This window comes from Prunus mume, linkage group LG3, assembly GCF_029339155.1.
Source record: "Prunus mume cultivar Tortuosa linkage group LG3, ASM2933915v1, whole genome shotgun sequence".
Classification (NCBI taxonomy): Eukaryota; Viridiplantae; Streptophyta; class Magnoliopsida; order Rosales; family Rosaceae; genus Prunus; species Prunus mume.
In genome coordinates, this window is record NC_142700.1 from 15970543 (window position 1) to 15993253 (window position 22711).

Consider the following 22711-nt stretch of genomic DNA (forward strand, 5'->3'; position numbering starts at 1 on the left):
AAGTTTTTCTCCTTCTGAAAACATGTGATACAAGTACATGCCAAAGTTGAAAAAGTTGCACCCTCTCCTTAAGTAAATAGATAATCTGTACTTTGTGACTCATTTGATACCTTGATTTATATAGTTGTTAAACCGAATGATCTTCACTTTTCAAAAACTAATTAAAATAATAATAATAATTAAATCTCGAGGTGTTCTTATTTATCATCATAAATAAGAGTACTATATGACAAAGAAATAAATTGGGAGAATTATGCATGCGCACATTTTTTGTCCTCACTGACCTTGTATATATTATCATGGTTCTTGCAATCAGTGTCAAGACGGGAATCAAACGGGAAATGAAAAACAAAGCAAAAGAAAAAGGGTACAACATTTTCTAGGGCTAAATTGTAGCAAAGGGTGCGGAATTATACTGCAATTTGCATTTTCTTCATTGAGTTCCAATAATACTTGTTGTGATCCTTAAATTTGGGCTTGTGTTGCACCATTCATCTTTTCCGTCAACTCTGTTAATTTTTCTGTCAAATATGGGGCAATGAAGAATTTCACCTGCCAAACCCCGTCTCTATACCCATCCACCTCCAAGCCACACCCGAACCGATCCCATCCCCAGGCACATCCAGCAGCCCGCCAGCCCCACTATTGAGCGACAAATTCCCTACTTCTCTTTTTTTCTTCCCATTTTAGTTTTGAATTCTTTTTATAATTTTATTATGTGTAATTCCTCATTCGCCCCAACATTTTACCCAAAAAAAAATATTTGGGAAAATTGACGAAAATAACCAATAGTGTAACATGAAACCTAATTTAAGAACGATAGCGACTATTATTGAGTTGAAGGATGGAAATGCAAATCATGTTATAATTCATGAAAGATTGCTATAATTTAGTCTTCGATCAAGTTAAATGTTAGTCTGATTATTTAGTATGTAATATTTAGTTTGTGATCTGAAATAGTTAATGAGAAATTCAATATTTCTTATACACATCTCTGATTTTGTTCGGAATTCTCTCTCTCTGTCTCTCTGTCTTCTTCTTCTTCTTCTTTTTTTGTTTTTTCATGTGAAGCAGCTTGGTTCACCTGAACTTGATCAACTTGCAGTTAATTACTATTTACGCCTCTGGATAAGCCCATGATTCCGATATAAGAAGATAAGTACTGCACATGTGTGCCTGATAATTTAATATGAATTCTCATCTGTGGGCATATATATGTATCGTTATTGCAAATTTACAATACATGTACGCACGTATGTATGTACGTATGCACTTATGTAATAGTATTATAACTTTATAAATTTGTTACAGTTATGTATGATAGATGATAAACAGAGGAAAAAGACTTTATAAGTATTCTTGTGAAAAGTTCAATGATCTTATTAAAGTAAGAACATAAGGTAATCTTTCCCTCAATAGAAAAATGTGTTCTGCTAGCCTTTACTGAGTTCCAGATCACAGGGTGAAAAGAAAAACAGCGTCAAGCTTCATTGAGCCTACTGCTATCTGCTATAGACACACACACATATATATATATATATATATAGAGAGAGAGAGAGAGAGAGAGAGAGAGAGAGAGAGAGAGTGGTGACAAGGCTTTGTGTGAATGACAGATCATGTTCCTAGGATTAAATGTCATTAAGCAATTAGTTCAACTAACCCAGAACACAAGCCATGAATATTCTTGACAATGGTCAAGCAAAGTATAAACCCACAGAACAAGTTATATAAAAGTTCCAAAATTAAAGCGCCTATAGCTAGATGTTGTACTAATATCTAAAAGTGCACATATGCTTTGCACTGGAAGGTAAGAAACCTAAAAGCTAAAAAAAGAATAAGAAAAAGTTGCAAAAGCTTCATTAACGCAGCATGTAAAGTTCCATGCAATTTGCCCTACAAAAACCCCCTGTCAGGACACCTTTCATGTCATCCCTTTCCTTCTCCTATCACCCCACTTAAACTGAGGTTTTCAAAGCTTTTAGTGGAAAATACAAGAGCATTTTTTTTTGTTCATCAACACCAATCTCCGATTATGGCTATCCCCATTCTAAGATTCAATCACAAGAGCAATGTTGTATTTTCTGTGCTGGTGCTTCTATGCGTCACACTGTTGATACAGGAGAGTGATGCAGCTGAGTTTGCAATAAGTTGGAGTGTTCCGAATGCCTCTGCCCCTCACTTGGATCAATGGGCTGAAAATAACAGATTTCAAATTGGAGACTCCATAGGTAAGTTTTGAAGCTTTATCTTCAGCAAGGCAGAGTATATAATATTTGTTTTTCAACCCTCAACGGATCATTACTTTGAGGAAAGAATTATTATTATTATTATTATACTATATGTCCAGAACTAGTTTCCGAGCTGAGTTGCAACATGCATGATTTAGAACTTGAAATTCATTATTTTAGTGTACATATATAACACGACTGTTACGATAACATGACCAAATATATAAATTATAATTAGAGTGTAATTAAGAGTAATTTTCATCTTGTTTGACAGTTTAGTATATCATATTGCTAAGCAGCCTGATTAATTCGATGAATCATGTCAGTCTGTCAACCGTGTTAAATATATATCTAGTAATAAGAGATCATTTTAAGATACTTGCCAAAGCATGGGGGCTTATAGCCCCAGTGGTGGTGAGCATTTTTCTCCTCATCGAAGGCCAAACCTCGACTCCCCCTCTTTCATCCTTTAGTTTTCCTTGTAAACCAAGAAAAAAACCTAACTGATTTACTTGATACTACTTCCAACTGCAGTTTTCAACTACTCTCCTGGCCAAGACTCAGTGCTTAGAGTAAACCAGGACGACTATACAAATTGCAACATCGATGCCCCTACTGCGAAATATACTGATGGCCACACTGCCATCAAGTTCGACCAATCTGGGCCATTTTATTTCATCAGTGGCAACAAAGACAACTGTCTCAAAAATGAGAAGTTGGTAGTGATTGTGTTGGCAGATAGAACAAATAGAAATGCAACTGCCCCTTCGCCTTCAAACTCAACTGATATAACCCCATCTCCAGCTCCTGCCGGTGAAGCGTCTCCACCTTCACCAGATACAGGGGTGGTCGAGAACCCTACTCTAGCTCCCGAAAGCCCTCCACCGCCCAGCGGGGCTTCTCCAGTTTTCATGAGTTTGTTGGGGTCCATTGGAGCTTTTGCTGCATCCTCATCACTTTTACTACTCTAACTGGATATTGGATTGTTTGAGTATAAAGTTCGTTTCTCCTTTGAGAGTTTCCTTCTCCCCCCCCTTTTTTTTTTCCTTTTCTGATTTATTGTTTTTTATTTTCTTTAAGCTCAGTATATATCTTTGGACTGGTGTTTGATATTCGTTTGTTGCAATTGGAAAATAAGGAGGGAGTAACTCATTAGTGTGTTTGTGAGACTCCACCATAAGGGCCAATAATGTAATTACACAAAGAAATAAATTGATTTTCATACTGTCACTGTGTATTCAATATTTATATGTTTCTGTTTCCATCTTTCTTTTAGTTTTGGAAGCAGATGCATCTGCAAATTTTAGTTATGTTTATAAATTAAGCAGGCTCACAATCGAGGAAGCAACACAGTGCCCAATCTGAAGTTAGAATTGGATAGGATGGATAATTGATTTTTTAATGAAGAATTTTTTTTTAAATTTCCACAAAATTAAGCGTAAAAAACAATCCAATTCGTCAAAGTCATCGAAAACCAATCAACTGGATTGGATTGGATTTTAACACCCCAAATATTTATCCCTACCTACCTTCTTTGGGCATTCAGGAAAAATTAAGTGAAGATCTTATCATCAACCAAACAGAAAAAACCTGTTCGAAAACCAAGAACATCTCACAAATAATCACATTTTCGGTATAATTCTTTCTCAAAAAATAAAATAAATAGAAGCCAAATGTATAATGCATAAAATCTTCATAAAACTAGATTTTGTATTGGCAACTCTAACCGGAAAATGTGGCACTTCTCTCATTGCATTTTTCTATTTTTGTTCTAAAAGGAATATGTCATCGTTAACAAAACAATCCTCACTAAATTAGGTGTTGCAAATAAACAATTCATTGTACACTAACGAAATTTCACCTATCCATCAAAAATTTTTGCCTAGTTCAACCTTTCTCATCATTCTAATAGTGTTGTGCAGAATTGAATCCACTATTCCCGCTACCTGGAACCCAAAGGCAAACATAAATTAGTACGCAATCTGGAGAGAAGTAAAGAACCAAAGATAGAAGATACTAACCGTGAAAACACCTCCAATTATAGCGCACACGTTTGTGATAAAATGTGAAAAGGATTTCTGATTTTCTGTTATTAACACCTGGGTACAGAAGACAAAGAAAAGGAGATGAGAAGCAAAGAGAGTAAAACTAGTACACAAATACCACACTGTTTGTTATTAAACCTGCATGGGAGAGAGCTCGAAATGGAATTTTGCAACTGGTATTTGAAGACTTTGCACCAAGCTGCTGTGGGCTGTGTACTCATATTCCTCAATTAATTTATGATTTCTTCCTGTTATAACTTCGCTTTTAACTATTTGAAGGTAATGCTCTATCTGCAAATGCAATTACCAGAAATATGCTTAAGAAGAGCATAAACATTAGCAATTCTTCACAAGCCAAATAAACTTCATTAATGATCTATTCAGTTGTAAGTCAATAAACAGGGGTTCCAGGAACATTGTGAGCAGATGCAATAATTATTGAAAGAAACTTACTATAAAAGAAGAGGAAACTACACTCTTTTAGGACTCAAAGAAAATTACCATAAAAAACAATAAAAAATTATTTTAGTATTCCAACTCCATCCAGAAGGAAACGTTTGTTGGCTGTAAAAGCATCTCTAGGGAGGTAGAATATCAATACAATAAAATGGACAGTTTTGAATGTTATTGGTGAATTTATAAGCCAACATTATAAAATAGGATCATTCAGAAAGAGTAGACACATTTAAAAGCTCAAAAGAGCAGGGACAGATGCATGGACCATTCAAAAAGTATTTGAACCACAGAGAAATTCTAGAATGAAACATGATATATTGTGTGTGCCACCCATCTCAATGCACCAATATCCATACACCTAAAAATCCTGGACATGCAGCTATATATTGCTGATATCACTTAAACATTGAGATGATGATGGACAAGCACAGAACAATAGAGAAGCAAACACGATGCCAAGATGTGTAGAGTGACAAACTTACTGTAACATTAGCACCTAGATCACGATGATTTATGAAAGACCGACCATTCAACCTGTCATGGCTTCCACCAAGATAAGGTACCAATCGCTTGACATCACTCATCACCTTAGGAGCAATCATCCTACCGAATGAAAAATGTGATATGACGTGTGACATGTTCATTTGAGAAGCATCGAAGGAATGGGCTCCTGAATGCGCGGAAATGACAAGGTTTCCTGGAACCTGCACAGTAGAGGACAAATCATACCTAAATTCCTACTGAATGATAGTAGCTAAGAGTTTCATTGTTGGCTCAATTGACAGGAGAATTGTGATAATGATATAATGCATTTTACTGGTACCATATTCTTTCTTTTGTTTATTCATGTTAACCATCAAGTACAAGAACTTGCTCAAGGACCTTTTTTTCTCTCTTTTGGTAGGACTCGCAAGGGTACCAACTACACAACTGTAGCTTAGTTCCTAACACGGCTAAATTTTATTCATGAAGAACCCAAGGCCAGTTGTGGCTGTCATGACTGCACATGTGGCTCTCAAGTAGGGCAACTCATGTGCACCGCTCTGCTAACCAAAATTTGTGCAGTCACAACAACTGCCCCCTTCGCATTTTTCTCTTTATTCATACTAATTCTACGCATGTGAAGCACCTCAAGGCATGCTTTAGAAAAAGAAAGAAGGATAAGAGTAGTTGAAACTACCCTTTCATTTCTCCTTTTTCATCACATTTCCAGGCATGTGAGATGGTTTGGGAGCAGAGGAAGAAATCAAGGAGTTCTGTGGGAATAAGAAATTTCATACATGCTAACATGCCCAATGCTTCTATTAATTTCAATCAATGGAAGATCACCTTCTTCACACGCACATAGCCTTCAATTCTACACCCTCCTGTCAGTGGTGCTGGTCTTTTTGCATTGTCAGTCCCATTGTCAGATTTACCCTCCAAAGCAAGTTTTTGAGCCTCAACAGGGATAGGTGCTACCAAAGTCTCCATTGTCTGCAAGGATGAGAACTTCATATCAGAGGGGTTTGCAATCTCATTTGGGGTATTGAACAAAAATTTCATCAACAAGTATTAACAAGTTCAAAGTCAAAGTTAAACATAGGAAACTGTAAGGCTAATTGAAACTTATGAATGCTTGTACCTTAACCAGACTATCTGTATCTCGATCTCCATAATAAGATTCATGATCATGGCGTCCATGGTCATCCCTGTGACAGAATTCCAGATAAAGAGGTTGATTAAGGTAAGCTTCATATGAACAAGACAGGCATGGTCAAGGGGGCCAAAATTTGATATCTGAATTTGAGAAACAAAGGTATCAAACAAATTACTCAGGGTCTATAAAAAGGATAAAATAAAATAAAAAGGAAACTGAAACAGGGGAGGGGGCGGAGGGAGCGAAGGAGTGAGGGAGAAAGACACAGAGAGAGAGATAGAGAGAGAATTGACCTTTATATACTGTTATCATCTTATAAAGCTCATGGAATGAGCAAACTATGCTCATAGCTTCACATCACAACCAAGGCATCAGAAATGTCTTGATAAGACCTTAATGGCTCTAAGGTTGCATTTACATAGATGACTTGGAAATTAAGGATTTGGATTTGCATTATACATGAATTGACTATTTACGATAACGTGGATTTCAAATAATCAAGAAAATGTTATTGCGAGTTAACTCACTAATTCCCTTAAAAACATAATTTTATTTTCCATATATCAAAACTCTACATTTTTCATTCTTTTGACATTTGATTTGACACAAACAATTTAAGTCAAAAGTTAAATTCAAAACTCGCATTTAAATCCACATATTGAAATGAAACTTAAGAGCACATAGAAAGATTCCAAACCACAGGTGATGTTTAATAAATGCACACACAAGTTATATGAAGATCCAAAGGAAAAAAGTTTTAAATAATTAAATGCAACCTAGAATAACTAAAACTCCAAGAACAGAAGGAGGAAATAAATGACAACCTGAATATAAATAAATGAATAGACATCAGTTCAAAATAATCTAAAAGTTGGCAAAATTTTGTAGTATTTACCTCACATCACTTCCTTTACGAAAGATACGAATTGATGGATATCCTTGAATGTGATTCCTGATCATTATAGGGAACAAAGTTAATAATATAAAAAATAGGAAGCCAGTGGTACATTAAGCAAACTTGGGAGGTAAGTAAAGAAGAGTACAATAATGTTGTATTTGGGGTAACGTAAGGCAATAAGGTATGACTATTTGAATATGAAAAAAGTTCAAATGGTGGTTCAATTCCAGGATGCTATGACTGATGGCTTAACTGTAGCAATCATACAAAATTAGCACGTGAAAATAAATAGGACAGAGATAGACTAAAACATGAGCACATACATGTTCCCACCCTGAGGTTAACAGTTCTCTGTTCAAGCAGAAAGACAGTCAAAACATACTCATGTGTAAGGCAAAAGCTACATTGATGAGAACGCTAAACTCAAGATAAAATCTAAAGCCCCAATTGGCATTTCAGAAGACTATGTCCTAGTGCTGTTATTTGAAAACCACCCCAGTTAAGGCAAGGCAGCTTAGAGTACTTGTTGCAAAACCTTCTTCAAAGGTAAGTAGGTTTCTCTTTCATGTTGAGTTTGGACCGCCCTTTCAAGCCAGATAAGAACCACCCTGATCATTTCAAGTTAAACTTACTGTTTTAAAAATTTATTAATGGTAAATAAAATCTGATATTTACAACATTATTATTGCAGTGCAATAAGTTCCTGCGCTAATTAGTACTCCTTGGAGTTGTCTTTCAGTTTTATTCTCCACTGTAAGTGAATTATTAAATATCGCAATGTATAAATCCTTTGTTTCATTGAGGAGAATGAGAAATATTAATTAAACTTTGAGATTTTCTTTATACAACTAATAAGAACTGAAAGTGCACAGTTTGCGGTGAAAAGTACAATATAAAATCTATTGCAAATCCATAAAAATTAGAAAATCAAGTAGAAAGTAGGATTAACCAATCTAAAATATACCTCTTACACAAGTCACCTTCTTCAGTACAATCTACTTTCGCCAAAAGAATACGCCCATCTATTTCTGGATCATATCTGTTAAACATGGAGGCACAAGAGAGGAAAGAAGAGGAGGGTGTGGGTGTGAGAGTGAGAGGAGTTGTGGACTTCAAATTCTGGAGATTGTGTGGCAAAATAAAAAATATTACAGTACCACTTGAAAAATCATAAAATCTGGAAGAAAACAGTAGAACTTTCAGAGTAAAGCACCTTTCTCTTATTATTTTGGCGGCCTTCTCCCATGAAGGTTTCTGAAAAAGAAAAAAGAATAAGAGAGAACATGAAGCAGGAACATAATACAAGAAAAATAAACAAACACAGAAAGAAGATACAGCTTTTGGATGATTTCGACTAAATAGTTCAATTCAATCAACCAAACTTTTAATGTGCACAAGTACCATTCAACAGTTCCATTGAAAATGACGAAAGGGCACCATGAACTAACTCAAGGATCTTGTGGCTTGTCATATGCGCACGAGTACACACATGATCAAAGGTACAAATGGGGGCAAAACAAGTTCCCAAGATTCAAGACAATGTATGAAATAAGTCAGATGAAACATTACATATATTACAACCTTTAAGATTTTATCTGTATTTTTCTTTCGTGGAAAAACTTAAAAGATTTAAATAAGTTGCAGAAATCCTCAGAATGAAAACTGCGACATAATAAGTTTTCCCATCGTACAGGAGCTAACCTTTGATTTCTGGCTACAAGATGAGATTCTAAATTCTGTGCCATCATGCCATAACCATTACATACTCAAGTATATAACAAGATTGTATAAAATGATTAATTAACATAGCTAACATTTCATCAAAAGAAATTTGAGCAATTTGTGAAGCTAATTAATTTACCAGACGATTGCTCCAGTAGCACCAAGGAGCATAAAAATTAACAACCAAAATTGGATGCCTGCAAAAGAATTGTTTAATGCAAAATCAGGAATGGTATTATTTTGCAACATAAAGTCAGAAGTCACCCACATCAGTGGCTTTAAATATGAAAGGTATGGAATTAAAAGTTGGCCTACTTACTGGTGAGTAAACTTTTCAAAAGTTCGAGCAGTTAGTGAAACAGAGCCATCACCAGCATATTCATCACCATCCCCATGCTTAATGTCATGGAAAGCAGGTCCTGAGTGGAACTCAGAGCCGGTGGGTTTTAAATCTGGACCTATAGAGAACTTGCGAATTGTTTTCGTTATATTCAATCTGTTCTGAAAATAAGAGGGCACGAATTCAGGCCAGATGGATGCCACATCAAGAATATAAAAAATGACTACAAAGGATCTTTAACAATAGGGAGCAAAAATCGATAACAGAAAAGATAATATAGACAAAACAAAATGAGAGAGAAACTTACTGTTCCCAACACATCACTCACGTCAACGGATGCAAATTCACATGAGAGTGCAGGAAAACTACATGGAAATTGAGATAATGTTAGTTTTTTAAATAAATAAAACACAAGAAAATGAGAGAGAGAGAGAGAGAGAGAGAGGCGAGAGGGAGAGGGAGGGGGTGGGAAGGGAGTTTATATAAGTTGATACTTCAAAAGTGAAAGACTAAGAGTTTCCCTGAGTAACAGAGGCAGTACCCTGATAACCTAATGCTTTGACAATCTAATTGGCTCCTTTCAGCCGAGTAAAGCATTGCCTACAAATTCCCAAGTAATGCACCTAGGAATCATTTGAACCTAATTAAAGCATGCACATGGAACTCACGCATCACCTTGTCCACGCTTGATAAGTCCTACAACTCTCAACCATGATATTGATGCCAGTCAATATATAATACTACTAAGTATTCATCACATGTGGTTCGGCAGTATCACGTCAAACTAGCATTCAAAAGTTCTGACCATAAGTGTCATATATAGGATCTGATAGTGTCGACTCCATATACGAACATAGTAAGCCCAAACATGACTCAATAACTTCATAAACATCGAAAAACATCAATCCAAACTATGAAACTTTACCTTATATTAAATCCAATACGTAAGAAGTCCCCATCAGAACTCTTGTCAACAATAACAGATGTAGAGGTGCTGAAGGCCAAATAACTATTCAGTTCCTGCAAAATGATCATCGTAAGTACCATCAGATGTAAAGAAATGTCACTATTACTAAATTTAGTAATAAAGTGCCAAAACAGATTACTGAAAAAGGAAAAAGGAAAAAGGAAAAGATGATGGTAAATATAGACATGATGAGGTACATTAGCCATAAGAATATCTCAATGAAAAAAATTATAGAAAAGAAAGAAAACTAATGGAAATTCCAAAAGAAAATTTAGAAATAAAAAAAGGTTACACACATCCATACAGGACCAAAACAAGCATTAATTGAGAAAAAGGATCATCACTCATTCTCTAAACAGTCAAAGTTTAATGCTTTGAATAAGTAACCAACTAAAGATATAGGAGCTGCTTTACCATTCCAAATAAAAACATCATGGCAAGAGCTGCTATTATAGATAATCCTGCACCCGATAATGATGCTTCAGTCAAATCTCTTGGAATTTTCCTGGACATAGGAAAACATTTGTAGCATAAATTAATATATACATATATATAAAGTATCAGAACAACCACCATAAGTAAAATAATGCACACTAAATTTCCCCACAGGTCTATTTTTCTTTCTCCTGCTATTCACAAGAAACTTTTGAGAAGAGATGCAAAGCGATCTCCATCTGTATTACCTATAAACTTTATGTATGTAAAATTAGTTTCTTTAATGCATTAAGAAAGTATAAACAATTCTAAGCCCATGTAACTTGAAGTTTTTATTTCAATGCACTATGACTCTGAAAGTGGATTTGCTTGCCGATACTTGTTTTGTATCTTTATTTATTTTCTTTCCCCTGGGATTTCCGCCTGCTTTTGCATCCTGTTTCTCTGACTTTTCTACCCCAAACCATAACAAGAAAATAATAAAGAGACACATCCAGAAGCTAAAACCAATCAATCTTCTAGTGTAAATGCTTCAACTAAGCACCTCCAAATAATATGCTAATGCTTCCTTACTCTCAGGTAGTGTTGTTGAAATGAACTTTGTAAAGGCATGGGCAAATCTATGGAGTGGCTAATACATTGTTTAGTCGACCAACCCATAAATTAAAAAAAAAACAAACCAACAAAATCAAAAGAAAGTAAAATAAAATAGGAATTCCATATCAATGCCCATTCTAGAAAATGTAATTGGCAATTATATTCCTCACCAGTTTGCATCCTTTTCCAATGTTCATCCTAGCAATCAAACACTACAAATTCTTCCAAAAACAACCTAAAACTAACACAATTTACTCGTTCCTACATCAGCCATCAAGATTATCAACCAATAGTTATTCTTTGCCACCAAACTACTCAAAAGCATCAATCTTTTCAAACTTTTCTACACGATTATTACATTAATCATCAATTCTGATTATAACCCAACAATTACTTCAATTCCATTCGCGCATCCAAGCCATTCATTCTCTAACCCACCATAATTCATAACCCAAATGCACCAACGCAATCACACAATGAAATTGAGCTTTCCATAATCAGATTCAGATTTACACACACAACAGAGCTGATGCACAGTGAAGGGAAGTAAAGGAAATGCGAGAGATCTGACCTGTAAAAATCGACAGACTTGATCTTGCCGGTGGAAATCATGGTGGAGATTAAGGGTGTGGATTTCAGAGCAACAGATAGCTCTAATCCCAGTTCCCGAGCAATCAAAATGAATGAAATGGGAGAGAGAGCTGCCTTGCCTACGCCTCTCGCCTCTTGCCTTAGCTTCTTTCTCTTTCTGCTCTGCCTTCACGTGTTTTTTTATTGATCCTGTGTGCGACGGTGCAGCTTACTTAGTGCGGAAAGAAACTATCACTTTCGTGCATGGGCCCAGATCCAGTGCAAGTGCGGACCCCCGTTTTTTTATTATTGATCCTGTGTGCGACGGTGCAGCTTACTTAGTACGGAAAGAAACTATCATTCTCGTATAAGGGGCCAGATTCAGTGCAAGTGCGGACCCACAATATCTTGATTCTGTAAATTAAATGAGAATAAAGGCTTTCCTTTTATTTTATTCTTTTTCTTTTCTTTTTCCTTGAGCTAATTTAGGTAACACGCAACTAGTAGTTGACTTTTCTTATTTTGTGATGTTAGATTTTTATACTATTTTTATATGGATTTTTTTTTCTTCTAAATCATAAGGGATTATCGAACTCTTAGACATATACTAATTTTATTTCAATAATACTATTTGTATAATATTTATTGACCATTTTGTTGATCACCTCTCTTTATAGAAATGGATCACACTAATGTATGTGAGATCACTTATATTAGAGAAGTGGTCATTAATCAGCAATGCGATCATTCAAATAAACAAAATTTGTTTTATTTTCACTTTCGCTCACTTGGGCGCCAACAAAATTATATTTATTTAAGTTTTTATAAGCAACAACCCTTAAATTTTGAGGCTTACGTCAAAATGGTATTTCAATTTTTAGTTTAATTATGATCTTCATCTTTTCTCGTGTGCATAAACTTGATTAGCATAAAGCCCAAAACCCTTAGTTTCAAAAGATGTGCACATAATATTCATTAGAATCAAGAACCACTAGTATTGAAAATGGAGTTTTTATTAAAAATAGCCAAAATTTACCATTCACTTTCATAAATATTAGTTTTTATAAATAAATAAATAAATAATTCAAAAATAGCCAAAAACTTACTTAAATAGATAAATGCACTCAAAAATAAAATACACATAAATAAATAAAAGCATGTAAATGAAGAAAATAGGAGAGTGATATCTTACAGGCACTATGAAGCGGTACTGCCAATAGGAAAGTGACATTTGAATTAATCCATCAGCCAATTCAGTAACTTGTTTCGACTTTCCTTGTAATGTGCAATTATATGCACAATTTTCAATTCACTCTATTACAAGATTTGGAAACAAAAAATCCATAACCCAATTTTCAATTCTTCTAGTTGTGATCAACCCAATTTTGGGGGTTTGAATAGTTCTTGTATGATTTGAACAACTAATTTTAATATCGACTTTCATAATCTTGGATGATAATAAAATTGAAGATTGCCAAGACTTTCAGACGCTAGGGAGCACAACCATGTATATAATTTTTGTACTAATGTATTGGAATTACTCCAATTCCCTCCCGATAACACATAAGGAATCAAAATTCATGTGAGTTTCAAACATAATAGGACTTGTAATATGGTAAAAAGGAAGTTAAGGTGGCAACCTGAAAATAAAAAAAAAGTAAAAAAATAGTGATCACGTGACTTGCATGTGACTCCTTTCACGAAAAATTTCTTGCTTTTTTTGTTTTCACCCTGGGCATTTTCATTTTGTAAACTCAAGCTCACGAATCGTTGTGATTTGATTTCATTGCCCCGCCGGAGGTAAACAGTAGAATAGAAAGTTTCTAAACTCAGGCAGTTGTATTCAACCTCCATCATCAGCATCATCCTCATCATCATCAGCCCCAAAGCTAGAGAGAGTGTGAGATGGCAAGTGTAGCTGCGCTAAGAGCCTTGAGGAAACGAATCAGTCCTTCCTTCACGTCACGAATTATCGCTTTCACCTCCAATTCTCGATCCGTAAGTTCACTTTCATTCATTCACCACAAATATTCAAAATTCACTTCAAAATCTTTTCAATTAGATATGGCAGTTCAACTATTCAATCTAGTTAATAATTATTTTTTAATTGTATATAATTTTTCAAATGATTGAATAGATTAGCACACTGGTGTTAGCTGAACACGAAGGTGGTGCTATCAAGCCCCAATCAGTGAGCGCGGTAAAGGCTGCAAAATCTTTAAGCAACGACAATCCTATTTCATTGCTATTGGCAGGCTCCGGCTCTGCCCTTCACGAAGCCGCAGCAAATGCCGCTTCATGTGACCCTTCAGTTTCTGAGGTATCTCAAATGGCGTCGACAGGTTCTTTTTAATCTATGATAAAGTCTTGTGCTTGATGTTGTTTTGGTGGCGTTTTTGCTTATTTCCAAATGGGTTACTGACCCAATTGATTGAATGGATTTTTGTTGTTGTTGGTAAATATTAAATGGGATATTGAAAATTGTGGAGTGTTATGGTATGTGATCAATTACTGTTGTGTAGGTTCTTGTCGCTGATTCTGATGAATTTAGTCATCCTCTAGCAGAGCCTTGGGCTAAACTGATCCATTTGGTTCAGCAGAAGGGCGGGTACTCACATGTAATCACTGCTTCAGGTTCGTTTGGCAAGAACATACTGCCAAGGGCAGCTGCCCTTTTAGATGTTTCTCCGATCACGGATGTGATTGAAATTTCAGACCCTCATCTATTTGTCAGGTAACTTTGGTTATATGGCTGTTGTTGTGATCATTTCTCCTGTTATGTAAACTGTTGTTTGAAATTTGTTTTTCTTTTGCACGTAATGACTTCAGTGAAAAGAAACAGTACACCACAATGAAATAGCAGTTCACTGAAAATACAACCAATCAAAGCCACTACGGCCACATTAGCAAGACCATATTATAATTCACCAGACAAGAAGAGCTAAACAGTTTATCAAATCTAAACAGTTTATAGTCAACATTTACATGCGTCCTTACTGTACTAAAAACTCAAGTGCTTTTAATTCTTTATTCTTCTGATTTTTTGGCACAAGAGTTTTTGTCAACCCAATTCCCGATAGGTAGAAACTCAGGGATTTCCCTGCCAAAGTTTCAACTTATCCAAATCAGATGCAAGCCAGAATGGCTTACATTCTAGCTCTGGTATCTTGTTTCACTTTTGGCAAGGTTCTAGATGGGTTTGTTCCATGTTCCTGCGCAAGCATCTCTTGGTTGATAGGTATCTGTGGTAAATGTCGATTTCATCTGGCTAGAAGTAAGATGATATTTTCATATGGCAGGCCAATATATGCTGGTAATGCACTTTGTACTGTTCGATACACCGGTGCTGGACCTTGCTTGTTGACAGTTAGATCAACATCCTTTCCAGTGCCCTCCATCTTAGCCAATTCAAAATCAAATGAAGCTCCTATCACCCAGGTTGATCTCTCCACCTTTGGTGAAGGTCTGTTTGTCATTTTCTAATCCATAAACTATTTAGTGGCCAAATATACCTTTAAAATTTAATTTATTTAGCTAGAATTGTATGTGACTGCTTCTATGTCCATCTGTGGATTCATTTCGTGGTAATGCTTCAAAATCAACAGTGTCTTGGGTGATTTTTGTCCATCAAATGGATCTGGCTGATCAATTTGCTAAATTGCTACCTAATTGGCAATTAAAACATAGGCCATCTATTAACATGGTTTAGTATCTCATTTGCAGATTCTGTTGGTAAATCTCGATATGTAAAGCACACATCACAGGATACAGAACGCCCTGATCTTGGGAATGCTCGTGTTGTGGTTACTGGGGGCCGTGCATTGAAAAGTGCTGAAAACTTCAAAATGATAGAAAAACTTGCTGAGAAACTTGGTGCAGCTGGTAATTCCTTGTAAATATTGTTTTTTGTTAGTACTCCTTTTTTTTTTTCTTCCCAGCATCTGTATTCTTGTGCTTGTGTTTGTTAGTGCTGTTGGTAATTCCATTGTAATATTTTTCGTGCTCATAACTCCATTCTTTTCTTTTCCAGCATCCGTATTATTTTTGGTACTGTTTCTCTGTGTGTCTTATTGTTGTTTGCCTCTGCGTGTGTGACTTGTCCCGTGACTGTGCGTGTGTGCTGATGACCTGTCAAGCGTCATGCTAATGACTTTCCATGCTTCTCATAACTTTAATATGATGTGTAGTTGAGTTGTCATAAACATTATATTCAGAATTTGAAGAATTTGAACCTTCCATACTTGAACTTACAGGCATATGCTGTTGTTGCAAACGGGTAAGAAAATCTGACATTTCTTTCTTCTTTTTTGCTTAGTTGGAGCTACCCGTGCTGCTGTTGATGCAGGATATGTTCCTAATGACCTTCAGGTAACGTTGATAATGGTTCTTTCCAACTTTGAAGAATGTATTAACTTCTATGTATCTTTAGCATTTTCAATACACCATAAGCTGGAACTTCACTCATGCCCCTTCCACATCAAGTGTTTCATTTGTAGCCTATTCTTCATGGTATTGAAACTGTCAAAACTCATTTGTTTACTAGTTGACTCTTTTTTTTTTGTGGTCTGATTTACTAGTTGACATTATGCAACACAAAAATAGAAAAATGCTTCAGCTTCTCATCCCAGCTAGAAGGCTTGCAGTGCAGATGCCATATTTGAAATACTTTTTCTAGTACACATGCTTTTTTCTTTTTAATAACAGGCAAGAGAGTTGAATGCTCACATTATTTGCCATATCTCTTCCTAAATCTTACATATATAAATTGGTGTCATGAATCTTAACCATTTGCACTATCTTGAGGATATGAAATGCATTGGGTCTCAAAAAGGGTGCATATTATAATTAGTCCTATGTTCTGATTTTCAATTTTTTTTTTGGTTCTCCTGGCCTTGGAATGTGGTTACTTTGTGTATTAGGTTGGCCAAACTGGAAAGATAGTTGCCCCAGAGTTGTACATGGCTTTTGGTGTTTCTGGAGCCATTCAACACTTAGCAGGCATGAGAGATTCCAAGGTCATTGTTGCTGTGAACAAAGATGCGGAGGCCCCCATATTCCAGGTGATGGCTTGAACTCTCTCTCATAATTGTCAAGGTTAATGGTAATTCGTACAGTTGGCCTCTCAGATATGAAGGTTATGATACAAGATGCATTCTTTTCAAAGTCTGCAGAATTCAGTCCTCACTGAAAGAGCCAAAAGGCAAATTAATTTTTTGCTTCCTCAGCTGCCAAAAAGGGAAGGAAACAAAAAAAGAACTTAGTTTCTTAAAATGTGGACCATATAATGTATTTGGTTTAAGGATTTTTCATTCTGCAAAACTCGTTCTGTATGTAGCTGTCAAGCATTTTTGGAAAGATATGGCATAAATGGATTTACATGCTGCTAATTTTTGCCATTCTAATAATAAACTCTTTGATGTACGTTACAGGTTGCTGACTATGGACTTGTAGGCGATATCTTTGAAGTGATACCAGAGTTGCTAGAGAAGCTTCCTGAGACAAAATAAGCTCATAACCTGAACAGTTTACGCATCCAAAAATGTGCTGCAAGATAGTTGAACATCTTTGTACATCAGAAATTCCATATTTAATAATAGAAACAATATCAGAACCTGGTATTGGAATTTTAATAATACCATCATAATTCTTCTGGTGAATATGCCTTCCCTCAAATAAAATCGTGAAGAAATTGTGTTATATCGAACTTGTGGATTAAATTTACTCCGCATCCGTTTTGCAATGATTTCCATTTGGCGACCCTTATAATACTTTTCTAACTTCGGGGGCATCCCAGTTGTATCAAGCAACATTATCCTCTCTTCCTCTCATTCATGACTGCGGACTTTTTAAGAGCCACGACATCTTCATATTTTAGGAGCTGTATAGAGAGCCGTTGTGTAGCCAGAGAAGTTTATTCCCACTAGTCAACTGGTAAATAAATTTTGCGTTCTAATTCTCAGAATCTGCGTACGATGAAGAAGAAAAAAGATTTTTGGTAATCCCTTTTCTATAAATATCTTGTTTGGTGACATTAGAATAAACAAGCGCATCTGGTGTAGTGGTATCATAGTACCCTCCCACGGTACTGACCAGGGTTCGATTCCCTGGATGCGCAAATCTGTTTTTCTTTTTAGGCAACATGCCATTTACATGAGGGACATGCGTTTTTGTTGTTGTTGCTGAGAAAAGATGGTTTTTGTTTTTTTTTTTTTTCCCAAGGAGAAAAGATGGTATTAAACTCATAGGAAACATTACATGTTAAGAATTAGCATGTTAGTGACAGCTTCGTTAAATAATTACATGTTGAAAATAATTAGTTGTAAAGTAAAACAGCTTCATGTTTGGTAAATAATTCTTTTAAAGTGCTGTTAGTACAAAAAGTAGTGTCAAAACTATTTGGTAAAATTTAATATAAAATTGTTGTAACTATGAATAATGACTCAAATATACATGATGTTGAAAGTGTTATGTGCTAATTATGTGGTGGTAGTGGAGGTGGTGAAAGAGATGGAGGTGAAGATGGTGGTGAAAGAGGTGGTGGTGGAGGTGGTGGTTATGGTAGTGGTGGTGGTGGGGATGGCGGTTGTGGAGGTGGAGGTGATGGTGGATGTGGAGGTGGTGGAGATGGAGGAGGAGGAGTGGTTGTGGTGGTGGTGGCGGATAAAGATGTGGTGGTGATGGTGGTGGCATAGGAGGATGTGGTGGCGGTAATGGCGGTGGTCGTGGAGTTGGTAGAGTTGGATGTCAAGGTGGAGGTGGAGGTGGTGTCATTTTAAAAATGAATGATGGTATTTTGGGAATTTAAAAAAATTCATTGAAGGTTTATCTCTGCTTCTTTTGAAAAGCAATCCAAAGCTTACTTTTAAAAGTTACTGCTTTTAAAATAATGAAAGACAGGTCACTGTCAACTTTTAAAATAATCGATATATTTTATTACCAAACACTTTAATTTGCTTAATTTTAAAGTTAAGCAGGTTTTTGGCCAAAAAAAGCAATCCCAAATGTAGCGTTAAAACCTTCTCGGAGAAAATAAAATCCTAGGGTAGGAAAGAGTATTGCCTATATGCTTGACTAAACATAAGCAATAAAATCCCAGGGTAGAAAATAAGATCCTCGGCTCCCCGTTTTATCAGTTTCGGGAAGTCATTCAAAACATTTAATTTAAATATAACAATCAATATGCAAAATAAGAGTTTCAAAACATGAATCCATTTTGACAATTTATGCTTTGGCAATAAAGGAACTATATGCGAACTCTAAGAAGAGACCTTTATCATTCTTTGATGTTCTAAAATCTAACTAAATATATGATTTCACTCCCTTCACTCTCAAATAGTTTTATGTTTGGAAGACTATAGTAATTATCATATCCTATAATAATTTATCCCTAGTAGAGAAGAAAGTATTTTTCCAATCTCAACTCCTTCAACGAAAAACCCCTACCAGTTTCCAGAAGGATGCTTCCATTGAGCTGATTTTCACTCAAATTGACAATGCCTAGGGCTTTCAACTCTCCAATAGTCACAGGAATATGACCAACAATGAGGAGGATGAGGATAAGAAAAAGTGGGAGGGTCAGTGCTATGAAAAGAGAGAGCTATGGGGGAGATTTCTATGGGCTAAGATAACAAAATATTATATTATATTATACATTTATTAATTTAAAAAGAAACATATAATTATCGGGCCGAGTTCGGGGATGGGAACGTCAATACCATCCCTAGTCCATACCCGTCATGGATTTTTAAAATTTGGGGAACCCCGTACCCGATCTTTGTTTGGACCCCGAAATCTCCCCAAGTTAGGGTTTGGGACCTGACGGGGGTTTTGTCATCCCTAAGCACAAAACCCTTAAAATACATTCCATCACTATACTGTACTGTCACAGAAATCCTCTTATGATCTAGGGAAAGTATCATAGTTCTTAGTATAGAGTCAAAACCATACTGTGGGTATTAGAATAGATCCAACCAAACATAAACCGCAAAACCATTGAAATACATCCTATCACTACGCATGTATTGTCAAAGAAAACCTCCTATGATCTAAAGAAAGCATTCATAGTTCTTCGTACAGATTCAAAAACGTATTGTGGGCATCAAAACAGATCAAGCCAAACACCAACTACCACCTCCAATTTTCTTGATCAAGAACCCCAGCTGACAAGCAGGGGAGACCAAGATTGGCCTCTTAGCCTAAAGAAATTTCCGAAGAAAGATCTATATAGCATAAAAGATCATTGGTTGTTAAGGCCACGAACGTTTGAGATGAGAATTATCAAGGAGACCTTGGGGACCCTCTAGGCTGGTCTCCTTCGCCTTGTCAACAAAGTCCTTGACACAAAATTATGCTTACCAGAAAAAGTCATGCCATTAACAATCAGATGCCTAACACCAATTTCTACACGCTTTCGATTCCCTGATGCGGCATACATAGCACCCCCTGAGCAGAAGATGTGGTTGTCACTTGCCTTGGCAGTGATTTCAAATTAAGGATTCCAAATTCATTTGGTTTGTGGTTTATTAGAAGTGAACAAGAAAATATTTAAAAGTTTGTGGAAGTCAAATGGTAGTTTGGAAGTCATAAGATGAAAGTACATGTAATTATGAGTTCGTAGGATATTTTCGGGAAATTTTTATGGGACCCTAATGAATATTCAATATTGATCCACTTAGAGAGTGACACATGGAAGCTGCAGTTGGATTGCTTGAAATAGAGAAAAAAAAAACTTAGAGAATTGCTGGATTAGAAGCCCAAAGTCAGCTTGGACTTCTTTCTTCTTCTCCTTCGATACGTCTGGTAGGCACAGGCACGGATCTGTTCGAACGGTAGAAGGCTCTTCCGTTAACCAAACTAAAGACTTCGGTAAGCCATTTTCTCTTCCGTTAACCAAATCAAAGACTTCGGTTGACTTCGGATCGGTTAACCTAATATTCGGTTTGGATTGATTCGGTACGCCGGTGGTACCGTAATAAAAACATACTAATAAAAATATAATTTATAATACTTTCACATAACATAAGTTCTTGAACAAATACACCAAATTATCCTTGTAAAATATAAAAATCCAATAGTCTAATTCATCCAAGTATGAAATCAAATAACTTAGTCACTATATCATTCAATATATACTCAAGATGTAATGGAGCCACTTGTGTTTGTTGTTTGAACATTTGAGTGTTATTTTTACTGAATTCTCTACATTTATGTAAATAATTTTGACATTTGTTCCATGCGGGGTTCTTTAGTTTTTCATGCTGAATCCAACCATATAAAGAAAATAAAATTTGGATCAACAGTTGGAAATTTACAGGTAAAAAAGGTGACAAAGGTCGAAACTAGAAAACATAGGAAATTCATAAATTCATCTCTGACTAAAAAGTGCTACAGTACCCGAGTGATAAAGAAGTGATAGAATGGTGATAAAACAGTGATACAATGGTGATAAAGAAGTGATACAACAATGATAAAGGAGTGATACAAAGTGCTGATTATATTTATCTTTAGTTTCTTGTTTTGTATTTAAATAATAAAATAATTATAAATATCGGATCGGTTCGGGTTTCCGTCGGGTTAGAAATATTGTTCCGTTAACCAAACCAAATATCTCAGTACGGATTGGATCGGAATAATTAAAATTTAAAAATAATTATTTAACCAAACCAAACCAAACCAAACCTTTGGGTATGGTATGGTCGGTACGTGGGTAATTCGGATGAGATGCCCACCCCTACGTATAGGTTCAAACGAAAGAAATTGTCTTCAACATCTTCAGAAAATCATATCTTTAGTTATAGAGCTCTGATTGATGAACGGTTTTCGCCTATGTGATCGTGAGATTGAGCGCAACAATCTAAGGTATAGGGGGCTGTTATTCAGATTTTTAAATTAGTTCAATTTGGGGTTTTTGAGTTTGTAAGGTTCAATCCAATGGTTTAAGTTGTTATTTAGGTTTTTTGTTGTAAGTGGAAGCTTATATAAGGATTGAAAATGAATTCAGAGAAAGTGAGATATAGATTTAGGTTAGATTGATTGCTGGAATATTGTACAATGTTCAGGTTCATGAGATTTTGTGGTTTTTTGTTATGTGCTTGGGACATGGCTCGTGGGATTGGGCAATAGGGTACAGGAAGTTGGTATGTAGTTTTCTTCTTACGTCCTTAAATGTTTATAGCAATAATTAGAAGGCTCAATTGGGATAACAGCTAGATGAATAGGGTTGCTTTGAGGTAACCCAAACTTCCAAGTTAGACAAGCTAAGGGACCCACGTTTTGTTTTTGGATAGAGCTAAAGGACCCACTAGTGTAGTTATTTGGAGTAATTGCTCTCATAAGTTGGTTTGAATCCTAGTATTTGTGTTGTAGGTGTGAGTTTAGTATATTATCGTCTCTCTAAATAAAATAGGTCATAAAACAAAAAACATTAAAAAATAATATCTGATATCTCATTAATGAAAAGTCCTAAATTTATACGGACAAAGACTCTAACTAAAAGCATAGAAAGATGGAAGCTTTCCCACGGGGCCAACACTATAGAAGTGGATTAACTTGACTCCTACAACTACTCAACAACTAAAGTCTAGAGATATGCAAACTCCTACAATTATGCATCAACTAATAAACATGTAACAACTTCCACCAACTCATGAATGGACCCACTTTGAAGAGAGCACATGACAATTTTGGAGTTTAATGCATAACTTGAGTGATTTGGATAAATTATATGAGGTTTAATTGTGTAAATGGTATTGAGATGGAGATTGGAAGAAGAAACTCTGGAATTTGGCCTGGGAATTAACTGGATTCGCAGTAGA

The 22711-nt window shown here is 35.7% G+C and overlaps 3 protein-coding genes and 1 non-coding gene across 5 annotated transcripts; 3 read left to right on the forward strand and 1 right to left on the reverse strand.

The window, feature by feature from the left end:
• Window positions 1-1922: 1922 nt before the first annotated feature.
• LOC103342515 (early nodulin-like protein 9) lies at window positions 1923-3458 on the forward strand. The gene is made up of 2 exons (XM_008246149.2): window positions 1923-2228; window positions 2763-3458. The coding sequence occupies exons 1-2, from the start codon at window positions 2033-2035 to the stop codon at window positions 3197-3199; spliced, it is 633 nt and encodes a 210-aa protein (XP_008244371.2). The 5' UTR covers window positions 1923-2032; the 3' UTR covers window positions 3200-3458.
• A 462-nt stretch (window positions 3459-3920) lies between these two features.
• On the reverse strand, window positions 3921-12103 carry LOC103342516 (protein disulfide-isomerase 5-3). Of its 2 annotated transcripts, none has more exons than XM_008246150.3 (15): window positions 11899-12103; window positions 10710-10800; window positions 10254-10348; window positions 9636-9693; window positions 9308-9489; window positions 9128-9185; window positions 8480-8520; window positions 8231-8305; window positions 7264-7320; window positions 6354-6420; window positions 6059-6205; window positions 5212-5433; window positions 4412-4564; window positions 4250-4327; window positions 3921-4174 (listed from the first exon to the last, which is right to left on the reverse strand). In XM_008246150.3, the coding sequence occupies exons 1-15, from the start codon at window positions 11937-11939 to the stop codon at window positions 4097-4099; spliced, it is 1443 nt and encodes a 480-aa protein (XP_008244372.2). In that variant the 5' UTR covers window positions 11940-12103; the 3' UTR covers window positions 3921-4096. The 2 variants fall into 2 exon arrangements, with proteins under 2 accessions (XP_008244372.2, XP_088904034.1); XM_089047908.1 differs by having other exon boundaries at window positions 9308-9484; window positions 11899-12090.
• Window positions 12104-13630: 1527 nt separating this feature from the next.
• ETFALPHA (electron transfer flavoprotein alpha) lies at window positions 13631-17554 on the forward strand. Its single transcript, XM_089049183.1, has 8 exons — window positions 13631-13895; window positions 14035-14217; window positions 14420-14631; window positions 15197-15360; window positions 15621-15779; window positions 16213-16265; window positions 16817-16957; window positions 17327-17554. The coding sequence occupies exons 1-8, from the start codon at window positions 13803-13805 to the stop codon at window positions 17402-17404; spliced, it is 1083 nt and encodes a 360-aa protein (XP_088905309.1). The 5' UTR covers window positions 13631-13802; the 3' UTR covers window positions 17405-17554.
• Window positions 17555-17941: 387 nt separating this feature from the next.
• Window positions 17942-18012, forward strand: TRNAG-CCC (transfer RNA glycine (anticodon CCC)). The gene has a single exon. It is a non-coding gene; the product is annotated as a tRNA-Gly (tRNA).
• Window positions 18013-22711: the final 4699 nt, after the last annotated feature.

What these genes read in the sequence shown, in the direction of transcription:
- LOC103342515 (XM_008246149.2), top strand. Translation starts at nt 2,033, where the DNA reads ATGGCTATCCCCATTCTAAGATTCAATCACAAGAGCAATGTTGTATTT. An exon ending in TCAAATTGGAGACTCCATAG is followed by an intron (nt 2,229 to 2,762) that starts GTAAGTTTTGAA and finishes TTCCAACTGCAG; the next exon opens with TTTTCAACTACTCTCCTGGC.
- LOC103342516 (XM_008246150.3), bottom strand. Translation starts at nt 11,939, where the DNA reads ATGATTTCCACCGGCAAGATCAAGTCTGTCGATTTTTACAG. An exon ending in CGTATTGGATTTAATATAAG is followed by an intron (nt 9,694 to 10,253) that starts GTAAAGTTTCAT and finishes ATTTCCATGTAG; the next exon opens with TTTTCCTGCACTCTCATGTG. An exon ending in TTTGAAAAGTTTACTCACCA is followed by an intron (nt 9,186 to 9,307) that starts GTAAGTAGGCCA and finishes ATTCTTTTGCAG; the next exon opens with GCATCCAATTTTGGTTGTTA.
- ETFALPHA (XM_089049183.1), top strand. Translation starts at nt 13,803, where the DNA reads ATGGCAAGTGTAGCTGCGCTAAGAGCCTTGAGGAAACGAATCAGTCCT. An exon ending in TCACCTCCAATTCTCGATCC is followed by an intron (nt 13,896 to 14,034) that starts GTAAGTTCACTT and finishes ATGATTGAATAG; the next exon opens with ATTAGCACACTGGTGTTAGC. An exon ending in GACCCTCATCTATTTGTCAG is followed by an intron (nt 14,632 to 15,196) that starts GTAACTTTGGTT and finishes TTCATATGGCAG; the next exon opens with GCCAATATATGCTGGTAATG.